General features: G+C 66.4%; 2 protein-coding genes across 2 annotated transcripts; one reads left to right on the top strand and one right to left on the bottom strand.

Moving 5' to 3' along the window:
* Positions 1–2396: 2396 nt before the first annotated feature.
* SLC12A9 (solute carrier family 12 member 9) lies at positions 2397–13554 on the bottom strand. The gene is made up of 13 exons (XM_084528897.1): positions 13279–13554; positions 11189–11323; positions 10932–11069; positions 10484–10783; positions 10103–10210; positions 9888–9999; positions 9643–9800; positions 9206–9288; positions 8953–9077; positions 7335–7527; positions 7026–7200; positions 6037–6183; positions 2397–5667 (listed from the first exon to the last, which is right to left on the bottom strand). Exons 1-13 carry the CDS (start codon positions 13505–13507, stop codon positions 4829–4831), a joined length of 2742 nt encoding a protein of 913 aa, XP_084385023.1. The 5' UTR covers positions 13508–13554; the 3' UTR covers positions 2397–4828.
* Positions 13555–16116: 2562 nt separating this feature from the next.
* PRSS56 (serine protease 56) lies at positions 16117–22148 on the top strand (the record flags this gene model as incomplete). The annotated part of the gene is made up of 16 exons (XM_084529274.1): positions 16117–16261; positions 16563–16724; positions 17212–17409; positions 18090–18140; positions 18423–18612; positions 18721–18829; positions 18921–19080; positions 19273–19415; positions 19543–19702; positions 19809–20267; positions 20384–20447; positions 20661–20823; positions 21032–21179; positions 21275–21379; positions 21546–21652; positions 21754–22148. The coding sequence occupies 16 exons, from the start codon at positions 16117–16119 to the stop codon at positions 21925–21927; spliced, it is 2538 nt and encodes an 845-aa protein (XP_084385400.1). The 3' UTR covers positions 21928–22148.
* Between the last annotated feature and the right edge of the window lie 154 nt (positions 22149–22302).

Genomic DNA, 22302 nt, shown 5'->3' on the forward strand with positions numbered 1-22302 from the left:
CCAACATATATATCGTGAGCCGCTCTGCCACGGGGGGGCCCAGCAAGGAGATTTATAACCCATCAAATCCCACTGCCCACAGCGGCCCCGCGCAGCAGCCAGGGACCCCGTCCCCGCTCAGCCATCCCGCTGGCCGTGCTCCTGGGCACCCTGGCACCCCCATCCCACATGGCCCTGGGTGCTGGGTGGGGGCCTGGGTCTTCCTGGGCACTGGGGTGGGAGTTTTGGGGTGTGGGTAATGTGCTACACGCACCACGTGGCATGGGGACGCTGCGTGGCATGGGGACGGGTGGCTCAGCTGGTGTGGGACCCACTGGGTCTGTCCTGCCCTGCGAGCACCACGGGCTGGCCCTGGGCACACAATAACATGTGCCAGCATCAGTGCACACGCTTGTGCACGCTGACACACGCACCAGTACAGGCACACGCACGCTGTGCCACACACACGGTGTCCAACAAGTGGTGCCATACAGCTCCCGTTACAGCCAGGCGTGCCCTGCCACACTCACACACACCCCAAAATACACACACACACACCCCGACACACTTCCACAGCCTCACGACATTGCAGCAGACCTTTCCCCGGGCACACACCAGGCTCCAGGAACCCCATCAGGTGCCTCCAGCTTGGGCACGCCGAGCAGCACCAGCAGGGTGCAGGAGCACCCAGCCCTAGGACGCTTCGTGGGTGGGTAATGGGGTGCCCAGCTTGCTGGGGGAGGCTGAAGGGTGGGGGCACAGCACCAGGTGCCACCACGATGGCATCCCCATGCCTGTACTTTCCCAGCCCCCCTGCCCAGACCCACCTTGGTGGGAGCATGATGGATGCGTGCGGGAAAGGGGGGGGGGGGGGCAGCGTTATTAACAGCCTGGGTATTGCTCCAACAGGGCTGTAAAAATTAAAGGCGTGTGGATATAAAATAATGGATAAATCTGAGCCGGCCGCAGAGTTGCTGCGGCGTCCCAGGGGAGCTGGCAGCTGCAGGAGGGAGGGTGCAGCAAACCTGGGATGGGGACCTGTGGGTGGGCACAGGGGGGGTCAGGCAGCACCTGCACCAAGCACAGTTTTCCAGTGTAAATGTCCCAAGTGCCCCGAGGAGCTGCAATGCCAACCTGTGGAGCTGGCACCGCGAGAAGCTGCTCTTGAAGCTGGGCTAGAGGAAAAAAGGGGCTGAGCATCGGCAGGCTGGGCTGGTGGGGGCACGGGGAGTTTGTTCCAGGATGCCCACAAGCGCTACCCAGCCCCAAAAGCAGCAGCAGTGCCCTGTGCCCTGGTGACAACGCACCCAGTTTTGGCCAGGGCCAGGCTGGTGGGACCCCCCCCCAGGTCCTGCCCGCCCTGCAGCCCCCAGCCCTGACCCCCAGCAGCCCCCTCCTCGCCAGCCCCACGGGCCACCCCGCCGGCATCCTCATTTTCCCCGAGATTAGCCGCGGCGCGGGAGCCTCCGCGCACCGCCAGCAGGTGACAAATAAGATTTTTCCACTCTCCCGAGCACCCGGCATGGGTCTGTCATTGAAAATGCAAAGCAGCGCGGTGCCAACCTCCGCCACCCGCCCTCCCCTCTGCCAGCCCCTCGGTGCTGAGCGCCCGCTGGCCGAAGCCCCCGTCGTTGGACCCCCAAAATGCCACCCGCTCCCCGATGGCGGTGCCAGGCGTGAGCCATGGGTGTCCTCCTGCCCGGTGTGGAAAGGTCCTGGGGGGGGTTAAAGGGTGCGAGTTTGGGGTGTCAGCCTTGGTGGGGTATCAGTGTCCCTTTGGTGGGGGAGCAGTGCTGGGGGTCCCCACCACGCTGGGTGTTTGTGCCCCACCTGTGGTGCTAAGCTCACCCTAGTGATGGCAGGGTGAGGGCTTGTCCCTGCTGGAAGCATTTGGCCCAAGACGTGCCCATTGGGGTGAGATCTGCCCCCACAAACCCCACCCCAAGTGATCCCAATCCCAGCTGCCAAAGGAGGAGGACGGGAACGATGCCCCCAACCCCAGAGCTGGGCACGTCCACCCCGCATCCACTGCCCAATCCTCCCAAACCCCCTCAGTCCCCCAACCCCCTTGGTCCCCACAAAACCCCTCGGCCCCCCTCACACCCAGCCCTCGCACCCCATTATCCAGCCCTGCTGCACCCCCCAGGCTGGACACATCCCCAGGCAGCCCCCGGCCCCGCTCCCCGCCGGCTCCTCATCTCCCCCTCCGCTATTGTTACAGGGTTGCCTCTGCCTCTGTCTGCGAAATTAATTCGGAGGTGGAGAGGGAGAATTATGTAAAGTGTGGTTATTCTGGAGCGGCGGGGGAAGCGCGGCTGATGGCAAAGTGCCTTTTTGTGTGTTTAATATGCATTTTTTTCCAGCGGTGCATTTTCAGGCGGGTAATTTGCTGTCTTTTCAGACCCCGATCAGTATCATTTCTCCAGCAATGACAGCTTTTATTTGCTCTGAAATGAATGCTGCGAAATTTCCAAGAAATAGCCGAGGCCCCGTTGTCTGCCCACCCCCGCGGGCTGGGGCGCGGGCACCCACCAGCCCCTTGCCCCCCTGCAGCCCCAGTCAGTGGCAGTGCCGGGCACACGTGTGTGCAAGCCTGCACACCTCGTGTGTGTGTGTGTGTGCCCAGGTGTGTGCTCTCACACCTCAGGTGTGCACGTCAATGCACCGTGCACACACCCCGCAGTGCACATGAACACATCCCCCTGCACACATATACCCCTCGCCAGCACAGCACCACACTTGTGCACACACACACACGCTCCTAGTGCATGCACAGCCCTCACCAGCACCCCCATTGCCCACTTGGCACCTTGTGCCAGTCACCGTGGTCTCGGTGTTGACACACGCATGGGGGACTTGGTTGTGCCAAGGTGACCGTGGCACAAAGCTGGCACCTGCCTGGGGAGCACCCAGAGGGAAGCAGAGGGCTGCGGGTGCCACCCTGCTGGGGGCTGCCACTGGCAGGGAGCATGAGGGGCACCAGGACTGGGTGCAGGGGGCACCCCTGGGCGGGTTTTTGGCACCAGGAGAATGGGCACGGGCAGCAGGAGCGGGCGCAGAGGGTGTGCGTGCGTGAAGAGGGAAAGAAATGCTGTTTGTGTAGGTGTGCGCTGAGTGGGCGCTGTGTGCCGGAGCCGGTGTGCGAGGCTGGCTATGCAGCGGCTGCGTGCGTGCGTGCACATCTCCGTGTGCACGTGTGTGCCCGTGCCAGCCCCCCCTACCCACGTCCCGCTGCGTGTGGTGGTGTGCCTGCAGGTGCAGAGTGTGCACACACATTGGTGCCATGCTCCCTCAGTGCGTGTGCACAAGCCCACGTGTGATAAAAAGTGATATTGGGGTGTATGAGTAAGGCTTCACCCCCAAAAAACACCGCACGGGGTCGTACACCCCCAGCTGGGGGTCCCCACCTCTCCACTGCCCCAGCTGTGGCGGTGCCGGGGCCTGGCACGGCCAAGGTTAACTCCGCCAGAGCCCAGCGGCACGGTGCAGGGAAGCTTTAATTTAATGAAGTGTGAGGCTTTTTTATGGGCTTTTAATTACGTGGTGATAATTAACATTATAGGCCGCCGGGTCCCGGTGGTGCCCGGCTGCCCTGTGCCAGCTCCCGCCTGTTTGTAAATAAACCCAGCGGGCAGCCGGGGCCGGGGGCTGCGCCGTGCCCACCCTGGGGTGCCCAATTTCCTGCCGCCGGCAGCAGCTCCAGCCCCAAATCCTCTTCTGGGGGGGGGGGAGATTTGGGTTCAAACTTGGGCACAAACCCCTGCAAGAGGTGGGGAACAACGGAGCCCCCCCCAGCAGCACCCAGCTCCCCAAGGCTTTTCCATGCCTCTGGCCAAGCAGAGCTGCCTGCTAGCACCGTGGTGACAAGGGGGGGGCACAGGGAACTGTGCCATGCTGTATGTCCTCCCCCCCAGCCCCAACCTGGCCCCAAGCAGCCCCCCCCTGCATCAGGGCTAATAGGAAGTGATCCATCAGGCAGCTCCCGGGCGCACTGCCCGCCTGCCAGGCACCTAATAGATTTATTGCCAGTCACCCAGGCAATTTCCTGCCCTCCCCTAATCAATACAGCGGGGCAAGGGGAGGGGGGGGCATCATAAGGAGCTGGGGAAGGGGACGAGAAGGGTGTCAGGGCAGTATCAGCCCCCCCAGTGGCTGAATGGGGGCACAGGGCCATGATGGGAAGGTGATGCCCCATGGGACCAACCCCTCCTGGTATCACCTCCCCATCTTGCTGGCAGGACCCCCCCATGCAGCAGCTGGGGGTGCCATATAGCCATAAAGGGGCTGCCATACAGCCATAAGGGGCTGCCCCCCCCTTTCTCCAGCTCGAGGCAGGGAGCCCAGGCACCTAAGGCTCCCCTCCCCCAGCCCCTTCCCATTTAATTTTCCCTAATGAAAGGCACAGAGGATGGCGGGGAGCTGGGGCACCAAGGTCGAGGCTGCGTTTAATCAATCCCCGCTGCTGGCCGGGTGCCCGGAGGAGCCTGCGGAGGAGAGGCTGGGGGGTGGCGGTGCAAGAGGAGAGCACTGGGGGGGGGGGGGATGGCTGGGGGTGAGGGGCTCCCAGTAACAAACTGGGACAGCCCCAGGACCCCGCCACCTCCCCATACAAAAGGCACAGTGAACACACTGAGCGCCCGGATCCTGCCAGGGCAGCTTTAACCCTGCGCCTCCCCAAAAGCACCCTAAAACCCTCCACCCTCTCTCCTCCCAGCCCCACGGGGCCGGAATCACCGCCCAGCAGTTTGGGGACAGCAGGAGGGGACACAGGTCCCCAACTCTGGCCGTGGGGCTGTAAGGCACTGGCCACAGGAGGGTGAGGGGACACGGGGAGAGGGGGGGGGCCACCCTAAAGCTGGGTGCTGGTGACGGCGCTCACCCCGTGCACCAGCACGGTGGGGCCCAGGCCACGGGTGAGCAGCTCCAGCTGCCGCAGGTAGAGCGGGTACAGGCTGGTGTCGGCTGGCGGCCGCGGCAGGTAGAGGAAACGGACGGCGGGCGCCGGGCCCTGCTCCAGCACCAGCTTGTTGGCGGCACGGACGTACTCATCCGACACCCGGGTGGCGTTGGCCGGGAAGTTCACGGCCGCCCCTTCCTCCTCATCCTCATCCTCAGCCGGCGTCCCCGGGGTCCCCCGCTGAGCCTGCCAGTGCAAGCGGACGACGGCGTCCCAGGGCACCAGCTGGATCTGGGCCTGGATGCGCAGGTCCTTGAGGAGCTGGCGGAGCTTGTCCTCCTGGGCGCCGGGCATGGCGCCGGCCTCCACGCAGAGGAAAAGGAGCAGGCGGGCCCGGCGCCAGGCCCGGGCCATGTTGAGCACGCAGGCCATCTGCAGCAGGAAGAGGCTGCAGGTGTCGGCGTAGCGGGCGCTGTCGGGCCGCAGCAAGTTGACGGGCCAGACGTGGATGGTGGGCGGGGGGCTGGCGGCGCGCCTCAGCTCCCAGGCCTTGTCCAGGCTCTCCAGCTGCCGGGCCAACAGGACGTTGCGCAGCATCTTCAAGGCGTCGGCCACGATGCCCACGTACTCCCGCGGCGACAGCAGCTTGGGGGCGGCGGGCGCCCGCAGCGGGGGGAAGCCCAAAGGCAGCTCCTCGCGGGCGCTGGTGAAGGCGGGGTGCCGGGCCAGGCCGTCCTGAGGCGCTGCGTCGTCGTAGAAGCCCAGCACCAGGGTGTTGGGGCGCATGCCGCCTGCCGAAAAACCATGATGGGCGGTCGTGACGGGAAGGAGAGGGCCCTGCCAGTACCACCAGCACCATGGGTGCCACCAAACCCAACTGGCTTTGATGCAGGCGGTTCCAACTCCCTTGGGAATCGCCCATCCTGGTGCCTCCAAGACCCAACTTGGCTTTGGCACTACCCACAAAGGTGCCTCCAAGACCCAGCTTGGCTCTGGCACCGCTCAACCAGGTGCCTCCAAGACACAACTTGGCTTTGGCACCTCCAAACCCCTCCGCACTGCCCACCCGGGTGCCTCCAAGCCCCATTCTGGCTTTGGAGCTGACAAAGGGGCCAAAGGCCCTCAAGTTGGACCCCCTTCTGTGCCCAGACCCCACTCACCGAGGCCAGAGGTGAAGAGGAGCTGCCGGACGCCGTGCCGCACCGAGGGTGCAAGGGTGAGGCTGACGAAGGCCTTGACGTTCAGCTTGTCCACCAAGCCCAGCCACGAGTCCTGCTGGGGCTGCAGCGGGTCTGAGGGCAGAGCATCTGGGTGGGGAGAGGAGACCAGCATCAGGCAGGGGTCACCCCATAACTGGGGGGCTCCCCGGTGTCCGCTCAGCACCCCAGCACCTTCTCCTTGTCCCCCCAAACCAGCTCCCATGCACCCACAAGCATGGGGAAGGTGAAAGCAGGTGCTTCCAGCCGGAGATATGAAATTATCCATAAATATATAAAAAAAAAATAGCAGGCAGCCCCATCCCCCCTCCCCAATTTCAGGCCATTAGTCACCACGGCAACGGCGAGGGGAGGTGGGGGGGGGGAGCAGAGCCAGGCATCCGCTGGGGGTGGGGATGGCCACAGCGGGGCGAGCGCGCGTGCGAGGGAGCACACGTGTGTGCAAACCACCACGCAGCGGGGGCGGACACACCTGAAGCGTGTGGGTGTCCAGCAGCGGGCACGAGATGAGGCTGGACACAGGCACACCCGTGGGCAAGGTTGTGCCAAGGGTGTTGGAAACGGCCACGCTTGCTGGGTGTGCGTAGGTGTGCACGGGATCGTGGTGCACGTGGGTCCTGAGGAGCCTGGGTGGCACGTGCTACGTGTGTGTGTGTGGATGTGAGTGAGCACAAGCGTTGTGAAAGCCTCCAGGACACACGTGTGCACACGAGATATGGGATGGACGGAAGCCAGCTACATCCCCTGCACCATGCAAAATTCCACAGTGCCACCGGGGTGCCCAAAATGCTGGTATTTCCCTCCTTGTGCCCAACGTGCCCAGCTGGGAGATGGTGTCACACCAGCCAGGGGCTCTGGAAATGACATCCCAGGTCCGTGGCACTTCAGAAAGGGGCAGAGGCCCCCAGCGCTGGGACAGGGCAGACCCTCACCCAAGTCCTGCAGCTCTACGTGGCCCAGGACGTAGAGGCCGCTCTTCTTGAGGTCGTTGACGAAGTCGATGAGGCGGGGGCTGCTGCGTGGGTTCTGCACCATCAGCAGCATCTGCGGGCGCCAGAACTTGACGTGGTCCTTCCGCACGTCCAGCATCAGCAGGTACTTCCTCACCTGGGTGGGGGGACGGCAGGTGAGGAGCCCACCTTCCTTCAACACGCCGCCCCTCGAGGGGACGCCAGCCCCAAGGCCGTCAGCTCCCCGCCCCACGACGGGATTCGGGGCCAGGTGAGGAGAACAGGGCTCACCTGGTGGAAGATGAGGGCCTGGCTGATGTAGCCCCACGTGCTGCTGGGCGAGAGGTAGTGGAGGGCGAGGAGGAGGAGGAGGAGGAAGCCCAGGCTCGCCGAGGCCGAGACGGGGCTGATGAGGAACATCATGACGCAGCAGCCGGCGATGCCCAGCAGGCACGTGTGCCAGCTGAAGTAGCGGAAGGTGGGCCTGGAACGGGGAGAAAGGGGCACGGATTGGGCACCAGCTGTGCAGAAAGCATCTGGGAAAGAGCCTGATGCCTCGTTAGCAGAGCAGGGGGCACAGCTCCTGGGCTCCTTGCAGCAGGGAGCTCAGCCCAAACGAAGCCTGGCCTGGGGTTTTGTGCCACCCGCTTCATGCCAGCCATGCGGACAGGATACAGGCGCCAGCAGCTGGCATCACCTCTGTCCTCGTCAGCGTGGCACCAGCAGGCACACAGCCCCTGGTATTCAGCTGTGCTCATCTGGCCCAGGAAAATCCCAACGAGAGGCAAGGCTGCCGAAGGGATCGTCTGCTCATTACACTGAGGGTGACAGCAGGGAAACGCTCCCTGGCACCACAGAAACGGCAATTTCCATCTCCATCAGCCCCTTCCATGGCCTGAGGGACAGGCAGCCTGGAAATGCCACCGTGGGGCTCCCACCTCGCTCAGCAAGGGCACCCGCTGCCCCCCCATCTCTCCACGGGACAGGGATGGTGGCACAGGGAGGGGACAGGGCACCCCTCTGTGGCAGGGGAAATGCTTCGCACACCAAGGGGAGATGGCACTTGGGCAGCCCCACGCTGCAGAAAGGGGTGACCCGAGGGGCTCAGGAGCAACAGGGGCCCCCCAGCAGCACCAGCAGCCGTGGCACCCGCTCATCCTGGCTCACGGAGGCGGAGGCGGGGAGGCGAGAGGCTGTTATTTTCTCTAATTGTTGTTTTCGCTGAAAGGTAATTAAAATCCTTTTCCGCTGCGCTTGATGGAGACCTCGGCACGGGAAGGGGGGGGCATCAGAGTGCGGGCTGGGTGAGGGGCCCTCTGCCACCTGGCCCCAGCAGCCTCCACCAGGCACCAGTCCGTGCCCCATAGCACTCATCCGTGCCCCAAAATCCCTCAGCACAGGGAAGGCAGGACACGGGCACGATGGGCGGCTGTACCCAACCCTACAGCAAAGGGTGCAAGGCACATCAGTGCCCCCCCAACCACCCCGCTGTGCCCCCCAGCTCTGGGCAGCCCTGCCATGAACTCGTCCTTCCTGGAAGAAGATCTTCTCCTCCCCCCAAGGCAGGATCCCCCCTCCCTCCCTCCCTCCCCTTTCCCCGTTAGTTTAATTAGCGCTAATGGAAAGTGGGCTCCATCACCGCTTGGCGAGCTGCCCGGGGGATGCCGGGCGGGCGCAGGCTATAAATTACCTCTGGAAAGCCTCAGGGGAGGGGGCACTGGATAAATCCAGTGGCCTGGATCTCTCTCTACCCACTCAGTAACACGGTGCCAGGGCACGGGGGCTGTCCCCTTCTCCCTCCTGAGGGATGGGGGTGTTTTTCCCCCCCTAATTCCCTGCAGACAGAGGGATGAGCAGTGGCCGCCCGGCATCGCAGAGCAGCCTCCCTCTCCCCCGGGCCAGCAGGTACCTGAAGTTGGGGGCCGATGCCCACTCCAGCGCCAGGCAGGCCAGGTTGACGGTGGCGTAAACCAGCAGGAAGAAAGTGGTGACCACCCCCGCGATGGTGTTGAGCTTCCCGGAGAAGAGCACCAGCTGCGGAGAGCACGGGGGACGCAGCGTGAACCGGAGCCAGGGGCGTCCCATGAAAGGGCACCCAGTGTGGGGCACAAATCCCTGTCCCCGGACAAGCCCAGGAGGGACAGAAGCATCCCCAAACTCACCTGCACCACCAGCCAGGAGAGGATCACTGCCATGATGGGGTTCCCACTCGCAGATGTCTTCTTGGCAAGCGCCAGCGCCCGGCCTGTGGGCAGAGCGGGGAGGTTGGGCTGGCACGAGGCAGCCCAAAGGCCACCAGCAGGCTGCTGTGCGGGGCTGTCCCCAAACTGGGGACATCAGGGTGTGCTCTACAGACTGATGGGGGGGAAAACAGGCACCCCTACATCACCCCGGCAGGGACAGGCTGCTGTGCCATGGGGTACCAGTGCCTCCGATGCGCTCAGGCACTGCCAACCCAGGACTGGGCATCACTGGGGGGAGCAGAACAACCTCATGACCCCAAACCTGACGCGCACCGACCCATAAAACATCATCCCAAGCCAAGAAGGGGATTCCCTAGTGCCAGGGCTGGTCTCCAGCTCCGGCTCCAGGCACTCACCAAAGAGATCGTCCCGGGCCAAGGCGTAGAGGATGCGGGACGCCCCGATGAGGTTGCTCATGGCCGCGGAGAGGGTGGCAGCGTAGATGCCCACCGTGACCAGGGGTGGGAAGATGCTGATGTCACGCAGGAAGCCGTAATCCTTCTGCAGGAGGGTCCTGGAGAGGGACACACACACACGGGGACGCTCAGCGTGGCTCACGGCAGCGCGCCCTGGCACCAGTAACCCCAGCACGGGGACGCACCTGCTGCAGGTGGCACACATGAGGAAGGCCAGCAGGTTGTAGACGAGGTAGGTGAAGAGCACGGCGGAGATGGTGCCCCGCGGGATGGAGTAGCTCGGGCGCTTCAGGTCCCCTGCGGGCAGAAGGGGCCGGTGTCACCTCCCCGCGGGCACAGCGCCCTCTGCTCCTCTCCCGCCTCGTCCCAGTGCCTCCCAGTCCGGCAGCCCGGTCCCTACCTGACATGTTGGAGCCTGCCATGATGCCGGTGCAGCCGTTGAACATCACCGCGAAGACGGAGCTGAAGCTCATCATCTGCCCCGTGGTGTAGTCCACCCCGTACCCGCCTGCAAGGCACGGGGGCGCGGGCTGTGACGGGCTGCCCAGGGTGGCACCGCGCTGCCACGCACCCTCTCCTCAACACCCCTGTCCCCAGATGAGTGCCACCACGGGACAAACCACCCCACGCCACTTGCTTTGTGCCTGCGAGCTCCCTACACCCTCCAGCAAGCCCCTGTTGGCACCGAGGTGTCCGTGCCACCCCTCTCCAGCCCGGCAGGTAGGGCTGGGAGGTGGCTGCCAAGCTGGGGACCACAAATAGGGCTGGAGGAAGCCCTCACCTCCCAGGTTTTCCCGCAGGGTGGCGAGCGAGAAGCCCGTGAAGTTGCCATTCTCGGTCTCGGAGCTGTTGTGGTGCGGCATGCGGATGGGCACCCCGAGGGGCCGCGTGGCGAAGAAGCTGACGAGGATGGTGCCCAGCACGGCCGCAACGATGAGGAAGATGAGGAAGGTGGCCTTGGCGTAGATGGAGGCCCCCACGAGGCACACGACGAGGCAGAGGGCCAGCAGGATGGTGCCGTAGAGCAGCTCGTACCAGTAGCTCTGGGGCAGGACGTGGACGCCCGTACCCGATTTTTGCCCTGGGCAGAGACACGTGGGATTCAACAGGGCTCAGAGCAGGCACCAGATCACAAGGCAGGGGGTGGCAGAGCTGTGCCAGCCACACCACGGACACTTGGGGTGCTTGGGGAGGGGACAGTCGACGTCCCATCCCCACAGGGTACTCACCGGGTGGGATCCCGAAGCTGTCCACCACCGCCTCCACCAGCCCCAGCACGTAGAGGGCACTGCCGCACACGTTGGCCAGGAAAAACATGATCCCGATGCTGCCCCCGAACTCCGGGCCCAGGGCACGGCTGATCATATCTTACTCAGGTCAAGGAAAAGTGCCAAAACCCCAAACCAACTCCCCAGCAGCACCGCCGGGCGCCCCACCGCCCATGCAGCCCGGTGCCACCCGAATTTGCCCACGCGGTGAAGGATACAGTAGGCTCCCCCGGCATCCAGCGCCCCGTTGGTGGCGATGGCACACACGGACAGCACCGTCATGCCGATGATGAAGTACGCCACGGCGAACATGGCCAGAGCTTGGTACAAGCCGGCGTGGCCCACCACGAACCCTGCCGAGGCCGGCGTGACGTTAGCCGGGTACGGACCTCACCATGGGGCTCACACCGTGCCACCCCCTGCCCTGCCTGGGGGGGCATAAACGGTGCCCCCCCGGCCTCGGGGCATCCTCCTGCCATGCCAGGATCGGGCCCAAGCAGCTCAGGCCAAAAAAAAACAGGGAGGGAGGGGACAGGGGGGCACCAGGACCCTCCAGCCTTGCTGCCAGGGGGTGCCTGGCACCACTTTGGGCAACGGGAGGTGATGGGAGGGGGGGTGGGGGAAAAAGCAGGACCCCCATTAAGGGACCACAAGGGATCCCAAGGGGGAAGGGGGGCGCACAGCACACAGGGACCCCGCAGGCGCCGAGCCCCACGGGTGCTCCGTGCGCTCTGTTTGCGTTCCCACCCCGTTCACCCGCTGCAAACCAGGAAGCAAAAGCAGCCCTGGGACATCCCCGTCATCGGCACCGTCCCCAGCACCTCCCCTGCCCCCTGGAGCCCCCCCAAATCCCCCCCAAATCCCTCCCCAGTGCACGGCCAGACTGCCAGCGGGGTTGGCGAGGCTGTGGTCAGGAAGGGGCTGCCCACAGCGGCGGCGAGATGCCCTATCTCGGCCACAAGATCGGCCGCAGAGATGCCCCGGGGCGGGGAGGAACTGAGGGAGGCAAACAGCAAGGAGGATTCGGGGGGGGCAGGCTGGGTTTTGGGGCCCCCCCGCCCTGCAATCCTCAGGGTGCCCCAGTGGCAGAAGCAGAGGGGAGGACGCAAAGGGGTGCCAGGATTTGGGGGCAGCCGGGAGGGGCTCCAGGGTTTTGGAGGCCCAGGGGGGAGCTTGAGGAAAAGGGGGGGCTGCCCCGGGACAGCCCACAACAGGATGGTTCCTCTTCCATGCAGCTCCACCCTGTCCGGCCCCAAACTTCCCCTCGGCCCCCCAAAAAGTAACGCCAACCCCATGGGGGTCTGGGCACGAGGGAAGCCACCATGGGGCAGGGGCTGGGTGTGTGGGGAAGGAGGAGGTCAGGGCTTGTACAAAGCCCCCAGCTGAGGGGTGGGAAGGGATGGGTGAGCGATGGGGGCTGAGCCCCCACCCTACACCCCAGGATGTCCCCAGGGCAGGGGATGGAGCTCAGGGCCCCCCCCTGGGCCCCCCGGCACGCAGCCAACTCCCGCCCAGGGTTTCCCGTGGGCGGAAAGTGAAAGAGGAAAAGCCTTCCCTGTTCCTGTCCGGGCCTCTGCCGGCCCCAGGCCAGGCCAGGGGCATCCCAAAGCCAGGGTTCCCCAAAGGGCTGCCCCGGGCTGTTCCCAGCCTGACCCCTCTCCCCCACAGGTCTCCCAGTAACAGGCTCAGAACTCAAACTGGGAGCAGACTGGGAAGTAATCGGTGCCCTCTGAACAGCGTGGAGATGGGGGGGAGGCCTGGTCCCTGGATGGGGACGTGAGAATCCCACCCTGGGGACAGCACAGGGGCTGGGGAGAGCGTTGGGGTGCAACGTTAGGGGATGCCCAAAGCAGTGGGGTGCTGGGGCTGGAGGGTGGGGGGACACCAAGGGCTCTGGGATCCTGTTTGGGGAAGGTGCTGGCGTCCTGCTTTGGGGGCGCTGGGGGTGTGGAGGGGGTTCCTGCCCTATAAATAGTGGGGTCACAGCCTGGAGGGGGCACGAGGGGCTGCACAGCACCGGGACCCCAGAATGGGGGAGGCAATGGGGGGGGTGCTGGGGCTCCAGCCTGGGGATGAGGGGGGTATGGAGAGCACTGGGAGGCCTCTGGGACCCCAAACTGGGAGGGCACTGGGACTCCAGCACGGGATGCTCAGGACAGGGCCCTGGGGGGGGGGCAGCGAGACCCCAGCCCGGGAGAGGGGCTCGGGGGCAACACGGGGACCCCAGCCCGGGGGGGGGAGGGAGGGCGCTGGGGTCTCAGGGTGGTCGCAGAGGGGGGGGGGGGGGGGTCAGGATGCCGGCACTCACCGAGGCGCAGGAAGAGGACGACGCTGAACATGGAGAGCAGCGTGGGCACCACGACGCCCAGGAAGGTGGGCAGCTTGCGGGGGGCGGCGGCGGAGGAAGAGAAGGACGAGGAAGAGGAGGAGGAGGCGGCGGCGGCGGCGGCCCGGCCGCGCTCCCGGCCCCGCTCCTCCTCGGCCGAGCCGCCGCACAGGCGGTAGGTGAGCAGCGCGCTGCGCTCCGAGCTCGCCATGGCCCGGCCCGGCCCGGTTCAGCCCAGCCCGGCTCGGCTCGGCTCGGCCCGCACCGGCCCCGCAGCGCGCCCGCGCCCCGGCCCCGCGCCACGCCCCCTGCTGGCCCCGCCCCCTCGTTGCCACGCCCCTTTTATGGGCACGCCCGTCGCACAAGCCACGCCCTCTGTACGGTCAAGCCACGCCCCTTTCAGACACTCCCCGCATCATAGGCTCCGCCCCCGTGTGGACGCACCCTCCGCGTGGCCACGCCCCCTGTGTGGTCACGCCCCCCTATGTGGCCACGCCCCCAACCCCAAATGCCCCCCACCCCCAGGGCATCCCCAGGACCCCCATGGCCAGAGGGTGTCCCCAGTGTTCCCAGTGTCCCATCCCCAGTGGCCCCAGTGGCCCCCCAGTGTCGCCCCCAGTGTCCCCAGTGTCCCCCCAGAGTCCCCAGTGTCCCCAGCGTCCCCAATGTCCCCCCAGTGTCCCCCCAGTGTCCCCCCAGTACCCCCAGTGTCCCCAGTCCCCCCATTGTTCCCCCAGTGTCCTCCCAGTGTCCCCAGTGTCCCCAGTGTCCCCCCAGTGTCCCCAGTGTCCCCCCAGTATCCCCAGTGTCCCCAGTCCCCCCAGAGTCCCCAGTGTCCTCCCATTGTCCCCAGTGTCCCCAGTGTCCTCCCAGTGTCCCCCCAGTGTCCCCCCAGTATCCCCAGTGTCCCCAGTCCCCCCAGAGTCCCCAGTGTCCTCCCAGTGTCCCCAGTGTCCCCAGTGTCCCCCCAGTGTTCCCAGTGTGCCCCTAGTATCCCCAGTGTCCCCAGTCCCCCCAGAGTCCCCAGTGTCCCCAGTGTCCCCCCAGAGTCCCCACCAGTGTCACCCCCATGTGCCCTCCCCATGTGACCCCAATGTCCCCATCACATGTCCCCACCCATATCCCCCCCATATATCCCCCCCGTGTCCCCCCAGTGTCCCCATCATGTGTCCCCCAAGGCTGCCCCCCCCGTGTCCGCCCCGTGTCCCCCCAGTGTCCCCCCAGTGTCCCCAGTGTGCCCAGTGTTCCCAGTATCCCCAGTGTCCCCCCCGTGTCCCCCCCGTGTCCCCCCACCCAGGGCACGCCGCCAGGGTGGCGGCCGGGCTCTGCTGCCCACGCCAATTACCGGACAATAATCGGGGCTGGGGGCAGCTCGGGGGGCACCATCCCATATCCCCGTCCCCGTGTGTCCCCCGTCCCCCCCCCCTTAACCCCCGGGGTCCCACCGCCACCAATTAGGTGCCAATTAGGTTAATGGGGTTGGCAGCGGGCACGGGGCTGAGCGGGGGCGCACGGCGGCGGTGCCGTGGGACCGGGGGTGGGGGCCACCAAACCTTGACCCCATAGAGCGACCCCGCGCCACCTGGGCCAAAAGGGGACGGGGACGGGTTCGGGTAGGGCCCTAAGGGATGGGGGACGGGGGATGGTGGTAAAGGGGGGACAGGGAATGGGGCCCGAGGTGGGAGCCGGGGGGGGGGACACTTTCACGTGGGGTTGTCGCGGTGCCAGCGCCGCGCCTTTGATGTGCCACTGAGGCGGCATTGTGGGCGCCCCGCTGGCACAATTAGGGCCAGGGGGGGTTGGGGGGAGCGGGAGGGGGGCGCGGCACGGCCAGGGCTGCGGGCACGGAGGCACCCCTGCCCCTAATGGGGCACCCCTGGTCACCCCAAGTGGACACGGGGACATGGGCACCCTCAAACTGCCCCCAACAGGGACAAATTGTCCTAATAGGGGCAGGGGTGGGGGCATGGGAACGCTATGATCACCCCAAGTGGGCACAGGGACCCCCAAACGGCCCCAGGAAGCTGGGCACCCCTTTCCCCTAACAGGGGCGGGTTTGGGGTCACGGGCACCCCGTGCGCCCCAACGAGGTGACAGCCCCGTGACCGTCCCTGTCCCTACAAAGGACACCGCCAGCAAACGGGGCACGGGGACACCCCAAAAACATGGGGCACGCACCGAACCAACTCACAGACATGGGAGGGGGGGCAATCCCACATCCCAGCACCCCACTCCCGGGGGACAAACCCCCCCCTAATCCCTCTGTTCCCCTAAATGCCCCCATCTCCCGCAGCCCCCGCTCCCCTTTGAAGCGCCCGCCGCCGCCGCGTTCCCACCCCACCTCCCACCCCCGGCACCCCGACCCCCTCCAAACTCCCCGAGCTCCCAGCTGCCCCCTTCCCAGGGTTTGGGGCCGGATTTGGGGTTGCGGGTGGTTCGGGGAAGGGGGGGGCACCGTTGGCGGGGCCGAGCTTGGCGTGAAAATGATCAAGGGCCGCGGGCAGCGCCGGGAGCGCAGCGCCCGTCTGATGCTGCCCGCCCCGAAGGCCCCCGTCGAACAAAGGCGGCATTGAGGCCCCGAGCTGCGTCCCCAAACCCCGGACCCCCCCCCCCGGGATGGGATCTTGGCGCGACATTAATGAACTCGCCTTCTTTGTGCCCCCCTGGCCCCTCTCTCTCCTCCCACCCCCCCCCCGGGGGGCACCGTCTATAAATCCGCGCGCCTCCTCCAGCTCCTCGGGCGCTTTTGGGGCTCCCCCCCCCTTTTTTTTTTTTTTTTTTTTTTTTTAAATCCCCCAAATTTCCCCATTCCTAGCCGGGATGGAGCGAGGAGGGAAGAGGTTGTGGGGTGGTGGATCCTGGATCTGCCTGGCCCCCCCCGTGCTGCTGCTGCTGCTCCTGCAGCCGGCCGGGGGGGCCCCCCAAGGACAGGGGCTGTACCCCATGCCGGCCGGCGTCCTACAAGGTGAGCGCACGGGGAGGGGGCTTTGGGATGCTTAACGGGGGATGTTGGAGGAGATGGGATCCGCTTTTTGGGGCCGGGGGGCACCATGATGGGTCCCTTATCCTGTGCCAGCCCTGGGGACAGCCACATGGGGACACGGGAGGGGGCACACCTGCCTGCGCTCACGCCCCGCTGTGCGCCCCCGCTGTGCCCAGCCTGACACCAGCATGGAAAACACAGGGCAGGGGGGTCCCGGAGGGGTTGGGGGCGATGTGGGGGGGTCCTATGGGGTGGGGCTGAGCACCCCAATGCGCCCCGGCAGCGCTGTCAAGCCGGGGGACGCTGGTGCTGGAGGCGGCGCTGAGGAGCGCGCTGCTGGCGCTGGAGAGGGCCCGGGCGGAGCAGCAGCGGCAGCGGGGGGGCTGCGGGCTCTGCGCCCCCTGCCTCTTCCCCCCCTGCGCCAACCGCACCCGCCGCTGCCCACGTGAGTCCCGGCCCCCGTGGTCCTACCCAAATAACACCCCATTCCCTAGAGACCCTACCCAAACGTTGCCCTATGTATCCCCTAGAGATCCCAAACACCCCGAGACCCCAAAGACCTTACCCATCCCAACACCCTACCCAAACCGTATCCCCCCCATAAGTGTTCGCCCCCATAGTCTTCCCCACAGCAGCGCCCAGACTCCCCAAACCCATCCATATCACCCAGAGACCCTACAAAAACACCACCCTACCCAAACACTTCCCCACCCTCTTGAGTTTTTACCCAACCTGAAGCCCTACCCCAAATACCTCTTGATAAGAGCAAAATCCCTCCCAAAACATACCCCGGCACCCAGGAGACCCTACAAAAACAACCCAACGCAGCCCCCCACCATTCCCCCTTCCCACCCGCCCCAGGGTGAGCCGGGTGGAGGCAGGCAGGGTGCGGGGGTGACGTGGGGACACCCACGACCCCGTTGTCCCCGCAGCCCCCGCTGTGCCCCCCGGGGTGCCCCCCAGCTGCCAGGCCCTGCTGGATGCCCAGGAGCACCCCGAGGTGCCCCAGCGCAACTGGGCGCTGAGCCAGGCCTGCGCCCCCTACCAGCTCCTGTGCCCCCCCCGGGGGGCTCAGCCCCACTGCGCCCTGCTCAGCGCCCAGCGCTGCCGCCGCCGCCTCCAGGAGTGCCGTGAGTGGGGACCCCCTTCCCGGAGAGAGGAGACCCTACAAAAACAAACAGGAGTCATCCAGGAGTGCCTGGAGGGGATATGGGGTGGGGGGTGCTGCTGGGGTGGGATGAGGGTGGGGTATTTGGGGAGGGGAGGGGTTGGAGGATGGAGCGCGGTGACGGGGGTCTCTGGTGGGATGGGAAGGTTGGGGGGGCAGGAAAATGGGGGGGGAAGGAGGATCTGGGGTGAGATGTGGAGATTTGGGGGGTGGAGGATTTGGGAGCGATGGGGAGCTTGGGATGGGGCAGAGTGGGGTGCTGGAGGAACTGGGGTGGGAGGTTGGGGGCACTGGGATATTGGGGGATCTGGAGGGGGATGGAGCATTGGGGGGGTCACAGAGGGATCAAGATGGGATGGGGAGATATGGGGTGGAACAGAGGACACAGGTGTATTGAGGGGTGCAGAATCTGGGGTGGGACAATGGGGAATGGGGGAACGGGGCACTGGGGGGGGGACAGGGAGATTGGGGACACAGCCACTGGGGGTGACGGGGCCACCTGGGGCGGGACAGCGGTGTTTGTTTGGGACGCACAGCTTCGGGGGGGGGCACTGGGAGGAACGGGGACAAACTGGGGACACGGTGCCAACATCGTGGCAGGGGGGGGACACCCCCACACACCGCCACAACCTGTCCCCGCAGGGCTGGCAGCCGCCACCCCGAGCGATGCCCCGGTAGAGGCGGCGATGCCAGGTGAGCCGGGGTGACCCCCCCCGAATCCCCCAGCCCCATCCCCGGCTGCCCGCTGTGCCGGGGGGCAGAGGTTAGCGTCGGCAGCTGCCGGCCCGCGGGGTGCCCCCCGCCCTCCGCCCCCTCGCCTCCGTGAGCACGATGAGGCTTGACAGCACGCCCCGTGCGGCGTGACCCCCCCGGGGGCCGCCTGCCACCCCCCCCTCCTCGGCCACTTCGGTGACCGTGGAGGAAAAGGGGGACGTCGGAGGGACCCCTACCGCTCACCCTAATTTTATCCGCCAGGGAGCTGCGGGCGCCGCGCGGGCCCCCCCGTCAACGCCACGGCCCCCCGAGGACGGATCATGGGGGGCAGCGTGGCCCCCCCGGGGGCCTGGCCCTGGCTGGTGTCGGTGCGGCTGCACGGGGAGCTGATGTGCGGAGGGGTGCTGGTGGGGCGCGCCTGGGTGCTCACTGCTGCCCACTGCTTCGCCGGGTACATGGGGGCACGGGGACGTGGTGTCCTTGCAGAAGTGGGCACAGGGTGGCACTGATGTCCCCCCCTCCTAAATCTTTGTCCCTTCCCCGTCCCCTCCCTGGACAGGACCCAGAACGAGCTGGCGTGGACGGTGGTGGTGGGTGACCACGAGCTGGGCAAGCAGGACCCTGGTGAGCAGGCAGTGCCCGTCAGGCGCATCGTGCCTCACCCCAAGGTCGGTGGAGGTGGAGGTGGAGGTGGGCACCCCCAAACCAGTCCTGCACGCCCCAGGATCCCCCCCACGCTCCCCCCCTTTTTCCTTCCAGTTCAACCCCAAGACGTTCCACGGGGACCTGGCGCTGCTGGAGCTGGCGGTGCCGCTGGCCCCATCGGCCACCGTCAGCCCCGTGTGCCTGCCCAGCGGCCCCACAGAGCCCAGCCCCGGCACCCCCTGCTACATCGCGGGCTGGGGGTCCCTCTTTGAAGGTAGGTGCCCCCCGGCACCCACGGGCTCAGCGGGGTGTCCCCCTTGGCAGAGAGGTTGGGCGCTGAACTCGGGTGCCACCCCCTCCCCAGCACCTGGTTCCAAGCCAAGGGCGCAAAAGAGGGGAGCGTGTGGGTACCCCAAAAGAAGGGGCTGTGTAGAGGGGACCCCATAACGGGTGCCTTGCACGGCAGAGGGGCCGTCAGCCGAGGTGGTGATGGAGGCACAGGTGCCCCTGCTCAGCCAGGAGACGTGCCGGGGCGCCCTGGGCAGGGAGCTGCTCACCAGCACCATGTTCTGTGCCGGGTACCTGTCCGGGGGCATCGACTCCTGCCAGGTAATTCCCCCCCCCAGCTCCACAACCCCTCTGGTTGGGCACGGGGGGAGCACACGGCTCTGGCACGGCACCGCCAGGCTCCCAGCGCGCTCGGTGCTCCCCACTGATGTACGGACATCCCCTGCAGGGCGATTCGGGGGGCCCGTTGGTGTGCCAGGACCCCTCCTCGCGCCGCTTTGTCCTCTACGGCATCACCTCGTGGGGCGACGGGTGCGGTGAGAGGGGCAAACCCGGCGTCTACACCCGTGTTGCTGCCTTCGCGGACTGGCTCAGCCTCCAGATGGACCGTGAGTGGCCGAGGGGCACGGGATGGCCGTGGGAAGGGGTGCCACGGGGGTCCCACAGGGTGATGGGGGGGCTCGGCAGCTTATGGCAATCCCGCTGTCCTCGCAGCCGCCCCTGGCAGCCGGGAACCGAGCTGCTTCGAGCTGCTGGCCCTGTCGCAGCTGCCCCCCGAGGGGCAGCCCCCCGAGCGCACCCGCCTCTGCTCCTTCTACGCGGGGTCCTGCCGGGCACCCCGGGGCCAGGCCGCCTGCGCACGCCTTGCTGAGGACACCTGCCGTGCCCGGGCGAGGCGATGCGGTGAGACAACGCCAGGGCACGGGGGCTGTGTCTGGATGGGGTCGGTTTGGGGACATGCCGTGCCGGCACGGTGCCAGGGACGTGGTTCTCTCGCTGCGCTCCCCCCAGAGCTGCACTCCTACGCCCAGACACTGGTGGGGCTCCTGCGTCGGGCCGGGGACTTTATCCGGAACCAGGTGGATTTCTCCTTCCTCACCCGGGCTCTGCCCCAGCTCCTGGGCAAGATCTACAGGCACCTCTTCCCTGCCCGCGTCCGCAGGGACGCCCCAGGTACCCACCCGCCCCGGCTGTGCCACCCCGTGGCCCTGTGGGGACACGCCACCCTCGTGCTGGTGGCTCAGGCATCCCTACGCCGTGTCCCTCCTGTCCCCTTCTTGTCCCCACAGACGTGGCTGTGGCAGAGGAGCAGCCTAACCCCAAGGCAGAGGGACCCCGGAGACCCCCCACCAGGTAAAGGGGGACGCAAGGGCATGGTGGGTTATGGGGGCTGTAGGTTTTGGGGAGGTGGGCGAGATACCCATGGGCACTGATAGGGCTTTTTGGGGACAGCTCAAGGCATTGGGGTCCTGCTCTTCCTATAATCAGGTCCCAAGAGGGGTGTACAGGGGGTGGCAGTGCCCAAGGGACGGGTGCCTGGCTGAGTTGTCCCCGCTGTGCTTGCAGGCGGGGAGCCGGGCAGTTGCCCCCATTTGCGGGGCTCTTTGGGGCCATGGGGCCCCAGCTGCAGGACTGGGTGCAGGCGCTGAGGGCCATGGATGGGGGCAGCCCCCTGGAACCCACCCCAGACGGGCAGCGGCTCCCCGGGGAGACGTGGCTCTTCTTGCAGGTATTTGGAGAGGGATGGGATGGGATGGGATGGGATGGGATGGGATGGGATGGGATGGGATGGGATGGGATGGGATGGGATGGGATGGGATGGGATGGGATGGGATGGGATGGGATGGGATGGGGGGAACCCCTGCTGCTCCAGTGACAGTGCCAACAGGGACCAAACCCCACTGCCTACCCTGTCCCCCTTCTTCCCTTCCCTGCAGCAGGGAGAGGAGGAGGTGGAGGAGCTGGTGGGACAGGGCAGAGCTTTCCTCACCCAGCTCCGGGCAGAGCTGGACCTCGACACCCCCCTGGAAGCCACGCAGCAGCAGCAGGCACCCGGAGAGCCATTGGGGACCCCCACACCAAACCGTGAGCCCTGGGGGGGCATCAGGGTTGCCATTTCCACCCGGCTTTGTGCCCAAGCAGTGGCCACCGACGGCGTCCCCAATGGGGTTTCCACGCAGGGTTGGTGCCGAGGGAGAAACGTGAGCTGGTGCCCACACAGCCTGGGCTGGAGGAGGAGGAGGAGGAGGAGGAAGAGGAGGAAGAGGAGGCAGGTGAGGGCAGAGGTAAGCACCCCCCAGCCCCCAGGTGCTGCGGGATGCCACAGGGATGCCGGAGATGGCAAACCCAGCCTCGGCTTTGCACCCTGGGGCTGGTGACAGCGCAGTGACCCCACACACTCCCTGACCCCATTTCCATCTCTCTCCTGTCCCCCTCCCCGGGGTCCTGCAGCCTGCCCTGGCCTCAATGCCTCGGCTCTACGGGTGGGCGCAGTGCAGGAGCTGTACGCATGGGTGCTGCGGGTGCCGGAGCCGGACCTGGCCATGACCTTCCAGGAGGTGCGTGGGGCAGCCACCCCTCCCCGGCACCTCGCCGTCCCCAGCTGGCCAGCAGCGTGTCCCCTCGCCCCGGGGCTGACGGTGTTTTCCTCCCCTGGCAGATCCTGGTGGACCTGGGCTCCAAAAACGCCAAGGGGCTGTACCGGGCGCAGGTGAGGGCCACGGTGGGCGGCCGCCCCACGGCTTTCGCCGGCCTCGTGGGGCTGGAGAGCGACTCGCTGGCCCGCAGCATGCCCGGCCTCATCGCTTTGGCCCTCGAGGCTTTGAAAACCTAGGGGAGCTCAGGGTGTCCCGCTCCTTTGTCCCCCATTGTGCCTCAGTTTCCCTCCTCCCACCAACCTCCCGGGGTGATGGGGGGGCACCTGGAGCATCCCAGCTGGGGTCCTCAGCCCTCCCCTCCCTGGTACCCCCACCTTAGCAAGCCCCCCGCACCCCGTATTCCCCGCAGGCACCCGGACTGTTATTTATTTGTACAGAGAAAGGTTTATTTTTCAATAAAGAAGGGCTCTATTTTCCGGTAGAATTTGTTTTTTCCTCTCTTTTTTCACCCTCCCCATCACCTCACACCCCCAAGCGACACCCCCATCCTCAGGTCCTGCCCCCATTATCCGGGGGGAGAGGGACCCCAATAGGGTCAGGCAGCCCCTGCC

Source organism: Aythya ferina (assembly GCF_964211825.1).
Source record: "Aythya ferina genome assembly, chromosome: 9".
NCBI lineage: Eukaryota > Metazoa > Chordata > Aves > Anseriformes > Anatidae > Aythya > Aythya ferina.